Source organism: Anomaloglossus baeobatrachus, chromosome 3 (assembly GCF_048569485.1).
Source record: "Anomaloglossus baeobatrachus isolate aAnoBae1 chromosome 3, aAnoBae1.hap1, whole genome shotgun sequence".
Classification (NCBI taxonomy): domain Eukaryota; kingdom Metazoa; phylum Chordata; class Amphibia; order Anura; family Aromobatidae; genus Anomaloglossus; species Anomaloglossus baeobatrachus.
The window spans coordinates 556,084,099-556,102,353 of record NC_134355.1 but is presented as its reverse complement, the minus strand read 5'-3'; the positions used below and the strand labels follow the sequence as shown (position 1 = coordinate 556,102,353).

Below are 18,255 nucleotides of genomic sequence, written 5' to 3'. Positions count from 1 at the left end.
AGCGGAAACCCTCTTGGATATGCTAGCCCAGGTTAGGGCAGGCGGATCCATTGAGGATGTGGAGGTTGGCCACCAGCTCTTGGAGGACCAACGGTCCCAGCTGTGGGCCACCCTCCTCCCCTTCCGGGGGTTGTTTACCAACCAGCCCGGAAGGACTGACTTGGCTGTCCATCACGTGGACACTGGGGATCATCCCCCGATCCGGCGTTCAGCATATCGGGTCTCCCTGGAGGTGCAGCAACACATGCGCCAGGAGATTGACGAGATGCTGAAGCTGGGGGTGATCCAGGCATCCAACAGCGCTTGGGCCTCGCCTGTAGTCCTCGTCCCTAAGAAGGACCGAACCACTCGGTTCTGCGTGGACTACAGGGGGCTCAATGCGGTCACGGTCGCCGATGCGTACCCAATGCCACGCATCGATGACCTGCTCGATCAGTTGGCCGGGGCTCAGTACCTGACCATCATGGATCTGAGCCGGGGATATTGGCAGATCCCCCTGACTCGCAAGGCCAGGGAACGCTCTGCCTTTATTACCCCATTTGGACTGTACGAGTCCACGGTGATGCCATTCGGGATGAGGAATGCCCCTGCCACTTTCCAGCGGATGGTCAACACCCTGCTCAAGGGACTTGAAGGGTACGCGGCCGCGTACCTGGATGACATTGCCGTCTTCAGTCCCACCTGGGAGGACCACCTAGAGCATCTAGCACAGGTGCTCAGGCGGATCCACCGGGCAGGTTTGACCATCAAGCCGGGAAAGTGTCAGCTGGCCATGAGCGAGGTCCAGTACCTCGGTCACCGGGTAGGTGGGAGAACACTGAAGCCCGAGCCTGAGAAAGTGGAGGCCATCGCATCCTGGCCCACCCCCAGGACCAAGAAGCAGGTGATGTCCTTCTTGGGGACCGCTGGGTACTATAGGAGGTTTGTTCCACGCTATAGTAGCCTGGCCAAGCCCTTGACGGACCTCACCAAGAAGAAGCTGCCCTCTGCAGTCGATTGGACAATGGACTGCGAGACAGCCTTCCAGGCCCTAAAGGACGCCCTGTCCAGCCCGCCCGTGCTACAGGCAGCCGACTTCACGCGGCCGTTTGTAGTACAGACCGACGCCAGTGACTTCGGCCTCGGTGCGGTGCTCAGCCAGGTGGACTCTGCGAGCCAAGAGCACCCAGTCTTGTACCTGAGCAGGAAGCTGTTACCAAGGGAAGTGGCCTATTCTACAATGGAGAAGGAGTGCCTGGCCATAGTGTGGGCCCTGCAGCGTCTGCAACCCTATCTATACGGGCGCCACTTCATCGTGGAGACGGACCACAATCCCCTCAGCTGGTTGCACACCGTCTCTGGGACGAATGGGCGATTGTTGCGATGGAGCCTTGCGCTCCAGCAATACAACTTCACCATTCGCCACAAAAGGGGCCGGGACCACGGTAACGCAGACGGGCTGTCCCGACAAGGAGAGGTCGCGGACGGGCGCACGGGGGAACACCGGAGGGTGCTGCCCCCTAGCGCCCTCAAAAGGGGGGAGGTGTGAGGTAAAGCCTGGGATATGAAGAGGAATTATGACGAGAAGTCATAATTGCTCTCATCACTCCCTGGCAGTGCCCCCCTCCCTTCTTGTTCCAAATGTACAGCATCTGGAAGGTGTCACATTCCACTTACACAACTCATGGCCATCTCCTCTGATATGGAGATGAGATGATGTGAGGACAATGGATCCAGGATGACTCCCTGCCGTCACCCTGTAACGAGAGTTGTATCTCATTAGCAAGGCTTGGAAGTAGCCAGACAGAACGACTCCAGTAAAAAATGGTTCATATCTCGCAAGCCATATCTCCGATAAATATGGCAACCATAACAATGGTGTCTCCGCATGTGGACGATGCTGGCACACCCTTTTTATGGAAGTAGGACATTGGGAAACACACCAAACGTGATATCAGCCATATGGGAACTCGTAGACAGGTCATGAGTCCCCTCGTTCTGTAGCTAAATTCATAACTGTCACAATGAGAGCATTGGCGTCCGCCTACGACGCTCCCAGGCAAAGTTATAGCCAAAATCCCCTTTGCTGGATAATTCTGATCCATGCAGGGGGAGTGGCAGTGCTTCCCTGTGAGGTCACTAAGGTAGGAGGGGACCTGGATTTGGCCAGGTTGATAACCCTACTTCGGCCATTTTCCAGTGTTCTTCTGCTCGGGGGCCTGGTTGGGACAGACCTGTGAGAGAGTTCCTGGAAACCTGGTCTACAGCGCCCCCCTGTGGCCAGACACACAAGGTAACTGATTGAATTGCATACCTGTTGTAAACCATGCTTTATCTGTAACTGTACTCTGACATATGTATATTCTGTAGATTCCCTATTGTGTATATTGTAGTTCTAGTGTGCTTTAGGCTGATTAAAGTATATAATTAATCTTGAGCTGTTCTGTTATCTCGATCTCGAATCCCACGTCTGTGTGTTCGGCTAATAGTTACCGTAAATCGGTTGGTGGCAGCGAATTGTGCCAAGGATTATTGTGGGGAGGCCAGTGAGATTCGGGAAGATATTATATATTCCGCCCGCGGAGGTCGGGGGAATATATACCCTACTCTCACCGGGGACCCTTCAATAATCGGCATAAGTAGTATAGCGGCCTCCTTGCTTATTGTCGGGCAATTCCATAATTGGCCTGACTATAAGAGGGGCGCTAGAGAGCGCGTCACGTGCTCTGTCTGTCGGTCGGGAGGTATAAAGGAGGGTTGACCCCTGCTTGTTACCCCCCGATCGTGACGTACTGGTAGCCAGCGCGGGGGATTTCGGAGTGACCCCCCCGGTGGTTTGTGACACCCGCTTCTGTGACCGCTTTTTAAAAGGGGTATGTACAGGGGAGTGAAAGAGTTTGTATTGTGACGCCACTTGCGGCTTACAGTTATGGTGATGGAACCGCCGCTGCACAGCCTGTTACCTCTGGGGCTGATGGTGGTGGCAGCCTGGATGGTTGGCCCTCCGCAAGTAAGGCTGGACCCCAGGGAGTGAATGTAGGGGCCATCGTAGAAAGAAGGGAAACCACACGATGGGGATGCAGTGCAACTTCTGTTTACTCACAGGGTTGTTGAGTTGTGGCACTGAGGACGGCTGGTTCAGACCCCTGGTCCCTTTTGTCCCAAAGCTGGTGTGGTGACCTGGGTGTCTCTTTCCCCCGGCACCTCTCGCTTGTTGGTGGGACCCCGTAGCCTGGAGCGTTTGTGGGTCCCTTACTGTCTTTTTTGGCAGTCTCTCATCCATACGGCGGGCAGTGCAAACCCTGTAGGGTGAGTGTTCTGTTCTGGTCCCTGGCTCAATCTTTACTGCTGGTGCCCACGGATTCTTGGGTCAGTGAGGTCTGTGAAGGTCCCCTCACTGTGCAGGTATTTGTCAGGTTGCCTGAAGCTGTAGCCTGACCTAGGGCCCTGTGCCCCATCAGTGTTCTGGTTCCAGAGGTACCTGGCTGTACCGTCCCTGGCAATCACTCTTCTTGCTACCTAGGTCACCGTTACACGACCCCATCTGGAGTCATGTCCGTCCCCTTCAATGGTCACTACCGGACTTCCTCGTCTGACTGAGTATCTGTGTCTTTTTGTCCCCTCCCACCGGGCTGTCTGCTAGTGGACTGGACTGGCTCCACCTCTGGGTGGCCATCCATTGGGTCCTGGACTAATCAGTCATCCCTAATGGGGAAACTGGGGAAGTTATGTGTTTTGGTGGTACCAGCACTGGTCTTCCAGGTCCCAGGGGGTAGGCCCTGCATCTGGTTTAGGATGCAGTACCTAATAGTGCCCTGAGGGGTTCAGGGGCGCTACACATGTGCATAATAGCAGCCAAACAGTACTGAGTTCAAAAAATTCAGACCTCACCGCTAAGAATAAGGTGCCTGTGCAGAAATATAGCTAGTGAGCTGAGTATGTCAATGTGACAGAGCACTTACCCATAGTCCCCACAATCCCCACAGTCTAGCAATACAGAGTCCCTCCAAGACAACTACGCGCACTACCCCCACCTGCCTGGTAGTCTGACCATAATCCCTACTGTGGTAAGCAGATAACAATCTACAGATATTGTACATAGAGAGCCTGGTGTGGGGCAGCTTTCTTGACTCTACTGCATTGCTAAATCTAAAAATTCTGTGTCACAACTGCTGCACCCAGTAAACCAAGTGATACATTGTTGGAATCAAGGTCTTTTTTCCTAAAGTATGCTACTTTCAGATGGGGTAGCAAAAACCTGCTGACAGTTTCCCTTTAAAAAGCAGTCAGTGTGGAAAAACCTGACTGATGTCAAAATCAATTAAAACTGAGATTTGCATGTTTTGCAATAGAAGCCTGTAATAAGCACACTCCTTAAAACGGTGTAATTACTGTAGTCTACTAAATGAGAATGAAATCATAGATTTTCAGCTATAACAAACAGGATCTCATTACTCCAACACTAAGGCGGGCTTTGCACGTTGCGACATCGGTAACAATGTATCCCCGCCCCCGTCGCAGGTGCGATATCTTGTGATTGCTGCCGTAGCGAACATTATCGCTACGGCAGCTTCACATGCACTCACCTGCCCTGCGACGTCGCTCTGGCCGGCGAACCGCCTCCTTACTAAGGGGCCGGGTTGTGCGACGTCATAGCGACGTCACACGGCAGGCAGCCAATAGAAGCGGAGGGGCGGAGATGAGCAGGGCGTAAACATCCCGCCCACCTCCTTCCTTCCGCATAGCCGGCTGGGACGCAGGTAGGAGATGTTCCTCGCTCCAGCGGCTTCACACACAGCGATATGTGCTGCCTGCTGGAACGAGGAACAACATCGTACCGTCGCAGCAGTGGCATTATGGAAATGTCGGACCCTACACCGATCATATGATAACGACACTTTTGCGCTCGTTAAACGTATGTAAAAGGCTTTACACACTACGATGTCGACAGCGACACCGGATGTGCGTCACTTTCGATTTGACGCCACCGACATCACACCTGCGATATCGTAGTGTGCAAAGCCCGCCTAAGGCTGCTTTCACACATCCGTTTTTTGCAGTGCGGCTCAATCCGGCTCAAAAACCTATGCAACGGATACGGCGAAAAAAATCCGGATCTGTTGCATAAGTTTTTCTATGCGGCCCGTCCGGTTTTTGACGGATGCGGCTTGATACTGAGCATGCGCAGTGCAAAAAAGCACATCAGGCGGCTGGATGCGGTTTTTGCCGCAGGACGTCGCATCCGGCATCCATAGGCTTGCATTGTAAATTGCGCCACATTGCGCCAGATGCGGCGCAATGCGTTTTTTTTGCCGCACAAAAAAACGTGCCAGGCAACGTTCCATCCGGCCGCCGCATGGGTTAAATATGCTGCATCCGTCAAAAACCGGATGCAACGCAAGGCCATGCGGCACAATACGGCGCTAATGCAAGTCTATGCAGAAAAAACGCAACCGGTGGCAAAAAAAACGGTTGCATTTTTTCTGCAAAGCGCCGTATTGTGCCGCTCAGCAAAAACCGTATGTGTGAAAGCAGCCTAAATCATTACACAGCCTGGCAGGATACTGTGAAGATAAATAGCAGTCAGCTGTCCATCACTGCACACAAGGGTGGGGAGAGGTGCACTCTCCCCTTGAATACGCCAGACTCATAAACTGTGTGGTCGGAGGTTTTTCTAATCCTTCTAGTAGTCAAACTGAAAAAAACAAACATTTTTGTGCATTTTGGCAATTAGGAGAGCAGACCTGTATCTATACAACATTGCTCTTACATGCAGCAGAGTATTGTGTAAGGACAAATCCACTTTCCATAATAAAATGGGAACGAAAAGCACCCCCAAAGTGAACTCAACTGGACCATGAATTAGATTTTTACCCATTTCCATTTCATGTATTAAATGAATTCCGTTTTCACAACTAAAGGGGGCTTTACACGCAGCGATATCGCTAGCGAGCGTACCCGCCCCCGTCGTTTGGGCGTCACGGGCAAATCGCTGCCCGTGGCGCACAATATCGTTAGGAGCCGTCATACGGACTTACCTGCCTAGCGACGTCGCTGTGGCCGGCAAACTGCCTCCTTTTTAAGGGGGCGGTTCGTGTGGCGTCACAGCGGCGTCACTAAGCGGCCGCCCAATAGAAGCGGAGGGGCGGAGATGAGCGACCGTAACATCCCGCCCACCTCCTTCCTCATTGCCGGCGGCCGCAGGAAAGCTGTAGTTCGTCGTTCCCGAGGTGTCACACATAGCGATGTGTGGTGCCTCGGGAACGACGAACAACCTGTGTCCTGAACAATCAACGATTTTTTGAAAATGAACGACGTGTCAACGATGGACAATTTGGTGAGTATTTTCCACCGTTAACGGCCACTCATTGGTGTCACACACAACGATGTCGCTAACGATGCCGAATGTGCATCACAGAATCCGTGACCCCGGCGATATATCGTTAATACGTCGTTGCGTGTAACGGGGCCTTAAGGCAAAAAAAACCTGTGTAAGTTGCCACTTTTCCTGCCTTATCAGCTACTTAAAGAGCGGGACTAGTGATGAGCAGTTCATGTCATTAATGTCAAGAAAATAGTTGTCATAAGGGTTCGGTTCCACCTACGCATAGCTTCCGATGCGAGAGCATTGTAAGCGATATCACGAGCGTGAGCCGAGGGTCATGTGACTGTGAAGCGATCTTGCAATCGGATCACAGTTGCAAAGAAGAGTGGGAGGGAGCACTTTCTCCCCATCTCCGCCTCGACTGACATGCGAATGCAGTGCAATATTTCACATGCTCCCATAGACTTGTATGGGGGTGCGAGAGCTAAGACTCGCTGGCAAACGCTGCATGCTGCTATTCATTTCTCATTTCTCATGCCGACATGGCATGAGAAATCAACCACAGATGGACACTGCCCCATAGTTTTATCGGATTGCTCTCGACCATGCAAAACGCAAGTGGAAGCGAAATGTAATAAGTAAATCTTAGCAGACTTGCAGCGTTTTTGCTGCGATTTTCTGCTAGGAGGTGCACATTTGGTGCTGAAATCGTCTGCACTAGATTTCAGCACCAAATTTGCAACTGTTTTTAGCATTTTTGGACCAAGGGATGCAAATTTGGTGCTAAAATTTTTACACCATATTCTTGCACCCAATCCACACCTCCTGGCAAAAAAACCCCACTTTTTTAAAAATGTTTTTTTTTGTTTTTTGCCGCGGCTTTTTGCTGCGATTTTTGCTGTGGTTTTCTGCCAGGAGGTGTAGATTGGGTGCAGGAATATGGTGTAAAAATTTCAGCACCAAATTTGCATCCCTTGGCCCAAAAACGCAAATTTTGTGCTGAAATCTGGTGCAGATGAGTTCAATACCAAATGTGAACCTCCTGGCAGAATACCACGGCAAAAATCACAAAAAAAACATACCTCAAAAACCCCAGGAAAAAAATGCATTAAAAAATGCAGGTTTTTGCCAGGAGGTGTAGATTGGGTTCAGGAATATGTGGCAAAATTTTCAGCACCAAATCTACATCTTTTGGCAAGAAAACCCGCGGTTTTCTGTCATGAGATTCAGGTGTGGCGCCTCTGAACATATCAGGGTGCCACAGTGTACTACAATCCTTACCCAGGGTGCAGAGCCTACCCCCATGGTTCCAGGTTCCTAATAACTGGTGTCACACAATCAGCACTACAAATCCCAACCATACCTCACATCAAACCTGTCAGACACACCAGTGGGTTGGTTAAGCTGGGAAAGTGCCACCCACCCACCAGGCAGACTGGTGGGAGGGAGGAAGTGGAGAGCAGAGCTTAGAGAGTCAGTTCTGTAGTAGCCCTCAGAGAGTGAGGATCTGGGGAGTTGTAGCTCCCAGGGAGGCGACAGGTTGGGTCGCAGATGGTGGTTCGGGACCACAGGAGTCGGGGACCGGTGGCAATGACATCGGTGACCGGTGGCATAGCCTAGGAGGACTGTCAGCATCAGAACCCCAAAAGCACCGACTGGTACCGAGCACGGCGAGGTCCAGGACCCTAGGTCAGGAGCAGGTTCATCCATCCTGATAATTAACCTGGGTGGGAGAGTATCTTCACTAACTTCCCTAGGAGCTCAGAGATTGAAAGCATTAGCACAGCACGGGGATAGGGTTTCCCAGAAAAGCAATCCAACTGAAATCCCAAGTGCCAGCCATCAAGAGCACAGCTGGCATACACACGGATAGCGGGGCCCCAACAGCTTCACGCCAAGGGGCCACAAGGAACACTTAAATTGTGCACGGAGGCAAAGGTCCAGACTATCAAGTGACACCGGTGGGAGCGAACACCTGGACGGATTCCCCTGTAGTGAATGGATGCACAGAGACTTTGGTTTATCTTCAGTGTGAGAGTCTGCTTTGTAATCCTCATCCAGCACCACGACTACTGATAGTAAGTACTCTGTTTCCCCTGCACCCTGCGCTACCCAGAATTCACCAAAACCCCAGAGGCCGGGGCCTTCCCTACCTGCGAAGGGACTGACATCTTGCTGCCCCACGCCATCTGCCCTGGTACTCCCTTTGGCAGTGGCAGTACTCCCCTTACCACAACTCGCAGGTGGCGTCACAAACATTTATTCCCTGTAGAAAAAAACCTTTACATTTGAGTGGCCGCAATCCCCCGGGTCCGGAGACCCTCGAGCCACAGCAACCCCGGATCTGAGCAGTTCTACTGCTGCAGGGGTGGCACACAGGTCTCACCTGAGGTGAGGTCACTGACTTTACTGAGGCCACCTGAGGTCAGGTTAACTGCTGTTACGGGTAGAGGACAGTGGTAATATCCAGCTGTGATCGCAAATAACCTGAGTGACATCATGACGTCTACTCTCACATCGGGCGGTCATGTTCTATGGCGCTTGCAGTGAGATTCAGATGTAGCAGAGCTACACATCAGTCTGTATCCAGTGCCTGCATTCTGAACCTGTACCCAGCCTGAACACGTACCTGCCCTGCCTGCTTGAATATGTCCTGTCAGCCTGAACCCGTACCTGTCTGTCCAGTCTGAACTACCAGTCCTGTCAGAACCAGCCATCCAGTCTGAACCAGTACCTGCATTTACACTGCCTGTGATCCTGATCCAGTCCTGATGTGAAGACCCACAGGTAGCATTACCTTCAGGGACTCCACGTGGGATGGTCTGGTCACAGGTAAGTTATCTTCTTTGGATTTTCGTGACGCCACTCTCGGTATTGCGGTCAGGGGACCGCCGCTGCAGGTTAGGGGACGCCTGGGGCTGGTGTTGTGTGCAGCTGGGTGTCGTGGCCTCCCGAGAGTGAGGCAGGCCCCAGGGTCTGGTTGGAGTGTGTATGGAACCACAAGTAGCAGAATGACTCAGGCACAGTCCAGACAGTCTTTCAGGGTTTTTACTCACAACTGATGGCAGGGTGAGTACCAGGGCGTAGCTGGGATGAACCAGAGGAAACCAGGCACTCCTTCAGGCTGACTTGTGAGGGTGACTACCAACTCACCCTCCTAGCCCTGGCATTTTTGGGGTGACCCCGACTTGTAGTCCTGCTGGGGTCGCCCAGGGAAGTTGCTGCTGCCTATTCTCCCCTCGTTTCGGCCCGTTTGCTTGTAGCCTGGACCAGTACACTCCGGCTGCTTGCCTCCTGTGAGCTATGGGCCCTCTCTTTGCTACGTGGCTGCGGACTCTGGTGTTATAGTGAGGGTCTGAAAATGCCCCCTCCGGCAGGTTTGGCAGGGAAAACTGAATGAATCTCTGCACTGGGACCTGTAACCCTTATGGGCCTGGTACCTCCCTGGCAGTCCCCGTACTCAGCCACCCCTCTGCTCTTTCTAGCCTTGGGTGGATTTCGGGCGGTACTACCAGGTGACTGATCTCCCCCGTCGGTAGCCACTGCACGTGCGTTGTCTCACTAGTGGGTCCTGCACGTCTGCTCTCTCTGAGCTCCACTCCAGACTCCTCATTCCTCTCTACTCCCTCTCCCCACTGTGCCTGCCCATGCAACTTAGCAACCAGACTCTCTACCACACCCCTTGAGTGGACATGGAGGCCACGCCCCCTCCTGGATTCCCCAGGGGTCCCTATCAAAGGTAGATGTGGGAGACCTGATTACTATGTGCCTGTGTAATCACACCTCGGTCAGCCTTCTGGATTACCTGTATTGTACTGCCCCCAGCATGGGTGCAGTACTCATTGGTGCCTGACCAGGTCAGGGGCGCCACACTGCCAGTTTCCCTAAGCCCTCGGATCAGCTGCTGTAGTCCGGGGACTGCCCTGGAGTGGTATCTGGTGTCTACCGGCAGCCCAGTCCCTCTTCACCATCAGAGGCTCTTGTGAATACCTGGTAGGCACGCCCCCCCCAGTGTAAGCCCAGTCTGTAGTGCACTGGATCCACACCCATGTGCGTGACAGCGTGACAATAACATGATAAAAAAGTATGCAAGGTTCATACAACTTCAATTAACATATTATTGATCATTTTTATTTAGCTAAATATGTCTCCATATTAGGAAAAGTAGTAATATCCTCTAGCTCTATCATAGGAAATGAAATATATTAAGAAGGTGGCACTAACCCACGGTGTTGATGGCTTTATGAAGGGGCATTATTCCTTTGGAAGAACTGGAAAAGATACCTTGCCCAAAAAAGATACAAGGCGCAAAACCAATCCATTGCTGGAATGTTAATTGTAGGGTCCTTTTCCAGCTACCGGGTTCAAAATGATATTGCTCAAGTACTTCATTCTCTCCAAATGAATACACAGGAACCAAGGAAGCCCTACAAGAAATACATGATATCACAGTATGCAGAGGTAGGGAATGTAAATCACATATTCACATATAGGATCAATCATGGCAGTCATAGATGTCAAGTGCCTATGACCTTTGTCTTGTAGGAAAAAGATAATATACATTTATATGATGCAGACTATATATGACTCTACTTGAGACCCTTTCCATAAATCAGATAGAGAGTGTCTCTGACCCAATTTGGCAGACTCATGTCACACATTTTTGTGACAGGTTCTCCTCCTCCTCCACTTGTTCGTATAGCCTTATCACAGCCTGCACATCTCCTGTACATACAATGGCTGCGGAGGGGAGTCATGTGACCCAGACCTGTCCATCAGCCTCCTCCAATTGAAAATCCACTTTCCCACGTGCAATGTTGATTGGACGATGATGATGGACAGATTTTGATCAAGTTTATTTTGCAGATCACTGTGATTTGCAGTATTGGGAAATTCAATGATCCGCATATTTTTGGGTGCCCTTGGCTATTTGTATAGGTCGCCATCGTCTTTTATCTACATATGTGCAATAGAGTGTGGACACATAGTCAGTCTCTTCTGCTGATCAGGTTGTCCAGCTATCCTCAGACCTATAAAATCCTGCTGATAATTCTAATCTTGACATAACACAACGTTATGTTTATTTAGATACAGATTAGTTTGTGCTCCCACTTAACCTTTCTTTTTCAAGGACACAAGCCTACTTCTTGGCATTGTGAGAGGCTTATACAGCTCCGGTCACTGGGTTCCTCCAGCGCTAATGTTTACAATGGAATATAAGAGATTTCTGATTGGCATGAGCTGGTAGATGAGCGGTGGTTACTTACCCATTAGTGAGGGCCTTCCTGATAAACCCCTTTCTCCTTTTCAAGGTGAGTATATGTTTATTCCTGGTGCAGTGTAACGCCTCTGCCGCTCCGCCTATGACAATTACTACTGCATTACCAGAGCATTGGCTGGATAGTAGGTAGTCTATGGAGGAGTGGGCCACTGAGCACATCCCTGTCACCAAAATTTACATATCAGAAACCTTATTTTTGTGCATAACAACATATGCCTCACTCATAAAAGCCCATAATTAATATTTGCTCCAAATGCATAGTTTAACAGCTGCTGTAAGCATAAGCTGTGAATTATTATCAGGAATAGGCAAAACTTGGTGCTAAAGTTCAACTGTTCAACTGTGCCATCTAAGATGACATTGCACAAAATATATATTTTTATTGCCTTAAAGGGAACCTGTCAGGTCCCCTTTTCCCTCCAACCCAACAGCATTGTAACCTGTAGCCCAAATTCCCTGCCTGGCCATCCCTGTATAACGCCATTCACTATTATGAATGTTAAAAAAACAACTTATAAACCTTGCTTCCCCTATGCTAATTAAAATGTGTCTATTTGTAGGGGCCTTGTTGCCCTAGACTAGTCAGTCCTTTTTAGATGTTATCATGCCCCTGTGGGCATCACCGTCACCTCCTGGAAATCTTGCGCCTGCAAGGGGCTCAATTCGGACACATCAGTGGACCTCAAAAGCAGGGTGTATACTTCCCGGCTATGTTAGGCACACTCTGCATGATTGGAAGTTCAGCAGACGTGTACATGAGCTGTCTCCTGAACCTCCGGTCATGAGCAGTACACCTAATGAAGCTGGGAAGCGTACACCCTGCTTCAGAGGTGCACTGACGACGCTGAATTGAGCCACATGGATTTCTAGGAGCAATTGGTGAAGCCAGCTCATGGAAATCATGTTGTCACACCCATAGTTGCATGATAATATGGAAACAAGGCAGACTAGTCTGGGATAACAACACCCCTGAGACCAGTCACAGGCCTAATTAGCATAGGGACATGAGTAGTTCTTTAAACATTCCAACTAGTGAATAATATTATACAGGGCTGGTTAGACCGGGAATTTGGGCATACAGGTTAAAATGCTGCTAGGTTGGAGGACAGATGGGACCTGATATGTTCTCTTTAAAGTTGTTGTCCTGGCTTGGGGTATGTCACTCTATGTAACTGCCAACTTGTGAATCCTCAGAGTCCGCAGTCAGGATTCCTCCGTTTCCGGCGCCCTGAGCTGGTGGCCATGTGGCCACAGGTATGTACTTTGCATACTTATGGCCACATTCTGACTAGACGTGCACGGCCTTGCTCAATTCACGTCAGTGTGTGAACTGAGGATTCAAAAGTCCGCAGTCACATAGAATGACTGGAGACTCCACCCCCAAGCCTGGATAACCCCTATAAAAACAGCAAAAAATCCCTGTAATATGAGACCAAATTAAAGTTACCATATTACTCACTTCTTTAAAGTGAACCTATAAATGTGACTGTTTCTCCTGTAGTCATGATATCTGGTGTTCTCTGTTCAGCAGCCACAATATCCCTCTGTCGGTTTGGTGCCCATTTGTCTCTACTCCAAAAAGGCCATCACAAGGGCAAAGCGTGGAAAGTCTGAGCCATGCCTCCTCTGCCTTTCAAATAGCAAGGGACGGACTAGCCCGGATGATGAGCGTGTTGTCCATTCCATATTTGAGAAAATGCATGCGAGTCCTGGTCCAGACTTTCTACAGCATCATCCACACAGTGTGCTGCGGCAGCCGATGTGGAGAAGAGGAGAATGGGCACCGGTATGACACAACATGTTCAAGTCTGCGCGAAAAAGAGGGTTCTGGTAATATTTTCCTCCTCAGACTACATGTATAAGATAGACCTATGGAATTGGCTTTGAAATCCCTTTCTTCACAGCGATCACTCAGTGCATGGTACATTTACCTGCAGCCAGTAGGTAATCTCGGTATAAAGGCACCTTAAAGTTTCCTGCTAATGTGGTCAAGTGTGGCTTCAGGCTGGGAAAGGTGTGTGAGAATCCCGTACTATCTGTGCCAAAGTTACAGAATGCCCCAAAGCTCATGATGCCGTGAGGATGGTAGGCAAATATATAGTTATGTGCCGGGTCCAGATCTGTAGTTTTATGGAGCTGGAAGTGAAAATAGACAGTTAATATTAATTTCCATTTTGTGTTGTAATAAACTATGTACTAAAACAATTTATAACAACAAGGCGAAAAAGATTAACAATTTTTTTTATCCCTCAGGCTATTTTTGATATATAGTCGTATTTTGAAAATATAAAGGAATAAATTGATCTTTAAGCCTATATCATACTAAGTACTAAGCTACATAATTACTGTAAGGGTATATGTACAAGGCGCCACTTTCAGGCTGTCCTGCTTCGAAACATGAAAAAGCGTCAAAAAAATCCGAAAAATAATGTAAAAATTATTTTTTGTGCATGTTTTTTTTTTTAAGCACTTCAGATTTTAAAAGCCTCTAAATGTTTAGAAGTGACCTGCCTGTTCTTGCAGCCACTCACTATGGTACATAGAATGTAAAAAAAAAAAAAAAAAGCTGCCCTAAGACTACACTAAAAGACGCAAAAAAGACAATTTAAGAAGACCACCATCAACATTTTCCTGAAGTGTCTTCTTCTTGCAAGAATCAGCGGGTATGGTGAAGTCTAAAGATGTCGCGTGCACATACCATAAATGATAATGTCTGCATGGTCCCCAATAAATACCATAATAGAATAGAATAGTTTCATTCTACTTCTACCTACATGTTTGTTTTTTTCTCTTTAAGAACAACACACACCCGTCATACATCCCTTATAATCTCACCCACCTTTATTGGAAAATAATCTCTAAAATGTTTCCACATTGTCCATTTACTCATCCAAACCGACCTCCGTCCACCTACAAGATAGACAAGAACTACAGTAAGATTTGATTGACATTTTAATTAGTTAAAATAAACATTAGAAAATGGAGATGAGCTTCAGTACCAGACACAACCAATGGACAGACATGGCGCTGTTTTTGGAAGATGTTAGGTATTTTTTTCTAGTCCTGTAAATCTCCCTTCGTGTGATCTCAAGACATGAACTGGTTTTTAAAGGGAACCTGTCAGGTGCAATACGCAGCCAGAACCACGAGCAGTTCTGGGTGCATATTGCTAATCCCTGGCTAACCATCCCTGTATATACTAGCATAGATAAAGAGATCTTTTTCTAAAGTATTTCTTAAGATCTGTCATGATATGCTAATGAGTGTAGGGGCTAGTCCCAAGGGCATTCGTTCCTGCGCTCATTCCACCCTCTTAGCATGGTAGTGTAGGAGGTGGTCGATTAGCTCCCCCTCCTACGATACAGTGTTTCCCCTAATGTACAGTACTGTGATATAAATAGGTTTAATGTTGAATATATATTAGTACATTGCTGTGCCAGTGATGCAGCAGAGCTGAATGGGTGCATCAGCCGGCGCCCTTTAGCGCCCGTGTATTTATGCTTCTTATTGCATGGTATTATTACAGAGAACAGACACCTCCAATATGTAGGTGTATTCCCTATGTGTATATGTGACGCCCTGGCCGGGCCAGGTAGTCACAGATGGGGCCCCGCATTACACCGTTCCCTAGCAGGTGACAGCAGCCAAACACATAACACTCTAGTCACCTCCCTCAGTGCTTGATGGACACACCAGGGGGCGGAATCAGGCGGTTGGAAGACGCCCACCTAGGAGTCTCAGACAGCCTGGAGCGGGAAAGTTGAGACGAGCTCAGAAAGTGAAGTCTAGAGGTCAAGTGGAGAGGTGTGTGGGCTGGGGCTGTGTGCAGCTCCACCAGAGGCGAGAACCCAAACTGAACCAGTGCCAGAGTAGGAGCCCTGGTACTGCTGGCTAGAAGGCAGACAGAGTCCTCTGTCTGCAGGAGCCAGGAAGATGGCTCGGTGGAACCGTGGTGGACCGGGACAGGGTAGTGACCCGCCGGTACCGACCCGGGGAACCGACTCGGAAACCGGAGCACAAAGGGGGATACTCAGACCCTGAAGCTAGGTCCAGAAGCTACTGGGGACTAGCTAATTCACTGATTGCTGCCAGGACTAGAGGTCCTGTCCCACCCAAAGTCCCGAAAGAAGGCCACAACCCAACGAGGGGGATAGAACGCCAACGCCACGGCTTAGAGATCCCACGGGCCAGCGCCTGCGGGCAAAAGGGCTCCTCAGGCTACCACAGGCCGGGAGCGGACTCCTGAAGTTGCAAGCGTAGGTAGTCCACCATCACAAAAAGGTGCGGGAGAAAGACAGAGACCACCAACCGGGTGGGGAATCCAGACTGCAGCCGGCTGCGGGCACCGACCACCATCACCTTGGTTTACCAGAGACTCGTGTGTGTTTACTAATAGTGAGTACATCAGTGCCCTCCGGCCGCCCATCTCCCTGCATCGCCCAAACACTCCCCAACTGGTCCCGGGGCCACCATCACTGCCCACAAAGGGGTTAACAACTTGCTGCATAACATCTCCCCCAGGTGCCCCGTAACTGCAGCGGTGGTGTCCACCTTCACCGCATCCCGTGGGTGGCGTCACGAACTGAAACATGGCTCCGGCCGTACACCTACGTCCCCAAACCACCAAACCTCTTTTGATCGACATAACCGCAGGACCCCCGGGTCCGGAGACCCTCGAGCCACCCACTGAAGGTCCAGATCCGAGCGGCTCGGCTGCTGTCGAGCACGGGGCGGCACATATATTATAATGCAAACAATGAGTCAGGTAAATAGGGATTGGCCCCTTGTGCTGTGTCAGCCAGGAGCATTAGAGATAAGGACTAATAGGCAAGATAGATAGAGTATTAATATGATAGAACTGCAGTTAGTAATCATGAGGTAAGGATTTTAGATAGGATGCTTATTGTAGGGAAACAAATGTGCTGGAGTGGATGATGGGAGCAGTTAGCAACTTCCTTAGATTAGTGTGGACAGGTGCAGACAGTTCAGTGGTAGATAGTGTGTTTACAGAGTGTTAGCAAAAGGATGTGCAGGATGTTAGCAGACAGCTGGATATCAATACATTGGTAACTGGGGAGACAGAGCACAGTGGGTGGAGTAAAGGTTGTAATTGCAGACAGACCAAGGAAAGCCGTTCAGTTCAGTTTAGTGAAAATGGAGCAGTGTGCTGCACAGGAGGTCCTGGGACCACGAGCTCTGTTCCAGAGTTTTTCCAGGCCTCAGGAGGAATCCTCCATTGTGTCCTAGGGGCACGGCTGCAAGAGACGGGAACCATAGAATGCAGACTCAGCTACTGGAGGAATAGTGCCCAGAGCGAGGGCTGGACAGAAGGTTAGTCCATTGAGCAGTGGCAGCAGAAGGTGACACAGGAGAAAGTGGCATGTCTGTCCTAAGAAGGTTAATATGAAGATTGAAACGTGTGTTATGAAGATGTCTCCCAGAAAGCTAGTATGCTAAATAAAGAAGTTAAAGTTTGAGTTCAAGGAAAACTTTCTGTGGTGTGTTGCCCAAGTACGATGTCTATGACGGTGACCGGCGACGGGGTGGCGGACAAGCCATCGAAGGCGCAAGTAACGCATGGAATCGTTTTTTGTTTTTTTTTCATTACGGACTGTTTCTGCAGCGATTTGAAGCGCATGCGTGCTGTTCAAATCGCTGCAGAAATTTCTGCAGGGACAGTACGCAACGTGCGCACATAGCCTAAGTGTCGCACCCCCCAGCCAGGGCGGAACACATGCTCAACACTGGAGTGAGAAAGGGAAGCAGACCCATGTCAGCCATCACCTGGCTCCCCCTTCAGTAGCACACTCACAGGGGTGTACTAACATGCTATTCAATACAGCGTCACCAGTGGTAATATGCGTACCTGTGTCCGCGGTGAACACTGATCTGAATTCCCAGCACTTCCGGTAATGTGCATTATGATTCCGGGTGTACAAGTCCTGGCTTCAGAGAGGTCTAGTGCGCATGACCGTAAGTGTCGGGGACTTCTGATCAGCGGCGACAGTGGACACAGGTATGCGCGTCACCTCTGGTGATGATGCATTGATTAGCATGTTAGTACGCCCCTGTAGATATGCTAAGAGGATGGAATGAGTCCAGGAACTAATGTCCTTACAACTAGTCCCTGTGCTCATTAGCATCTCATAAAAGCTCTTTAGAAATACTTTTTTTTTTAAAGATCTCTATCTATGCTAGTGTATACAGGGACGGTTAGGCAGGGATTAGCAATATGCGCCTAGAACTGCTCGTGGTTCTGGGTGCATATTGCACCTGACAGGTTCCCATTAAAAGAAATCTGTCAGCACAAAATGACTGTTCAAACCAAGCACATGTGTTTTTCTTTTCTTCATGTCGACCACTAACAAAAAACTTAGTAGGGAGTCTGCCTGGTGCACAGGTGCACGCTTACCATGGCCAAACAGTTCATTGCACTTTTTTTTTTTTTTAACCCAAACAAAGGCATTAGTTTGATAGGGACCCAACAAAAATGAGGTCACCTTGCTGCTGGCTGTTGGGCTCACATAAAATCTGGCCAATTTTGTGTGCTAAGTATCTCACTTTTTACATGTTTTTTCATAGCAGTAATGCATGTTTATCTTCCCATATTCATTGTTTCACATATCTTAGCACTACAGAGTGCACCTCTCTCCTTTTTGATACTAAATTA

At 49.4% G+C, this 18,255-nt stretch overlaps 1 protein-coding gene across 1 annotated transcript in view; it reads right to left on the bottom strand.

The window, feature by feature from the left end:
- Positions 1 to 18,255, bottom strand: part of LOC142296810 (diacylglycerol O-acyltransferase 2-like) — a 62,716-nt gene that overhangs the window by 16,809 nt on the left and 27,652 nt on the right. Inside the window, exons 5-8 of the mRNA XM_075340821.1 lie at positions 14,425 to 14,495; positions 13,517 to 13,721; positions 11,572 to 11,746; positions 10,529 to 10,731 (exon numbers count right to left, since the gene is read on the bottom strand). Coding sequence (XP_075196936.1) covers positions 10,529 to 10,731; positions 11,572 to 11,746; positions 13,517 to 13,721; positions 14,425 to 14,495 — 654 coding nt within the window. The remainder of the gene's footprint in view (positions 1 to 10,528; positions 10,732 to 11,571; positions 11,747 to 13,516; positions 13,722 to 14,424; positions 14,496 to 18,255) is intronic.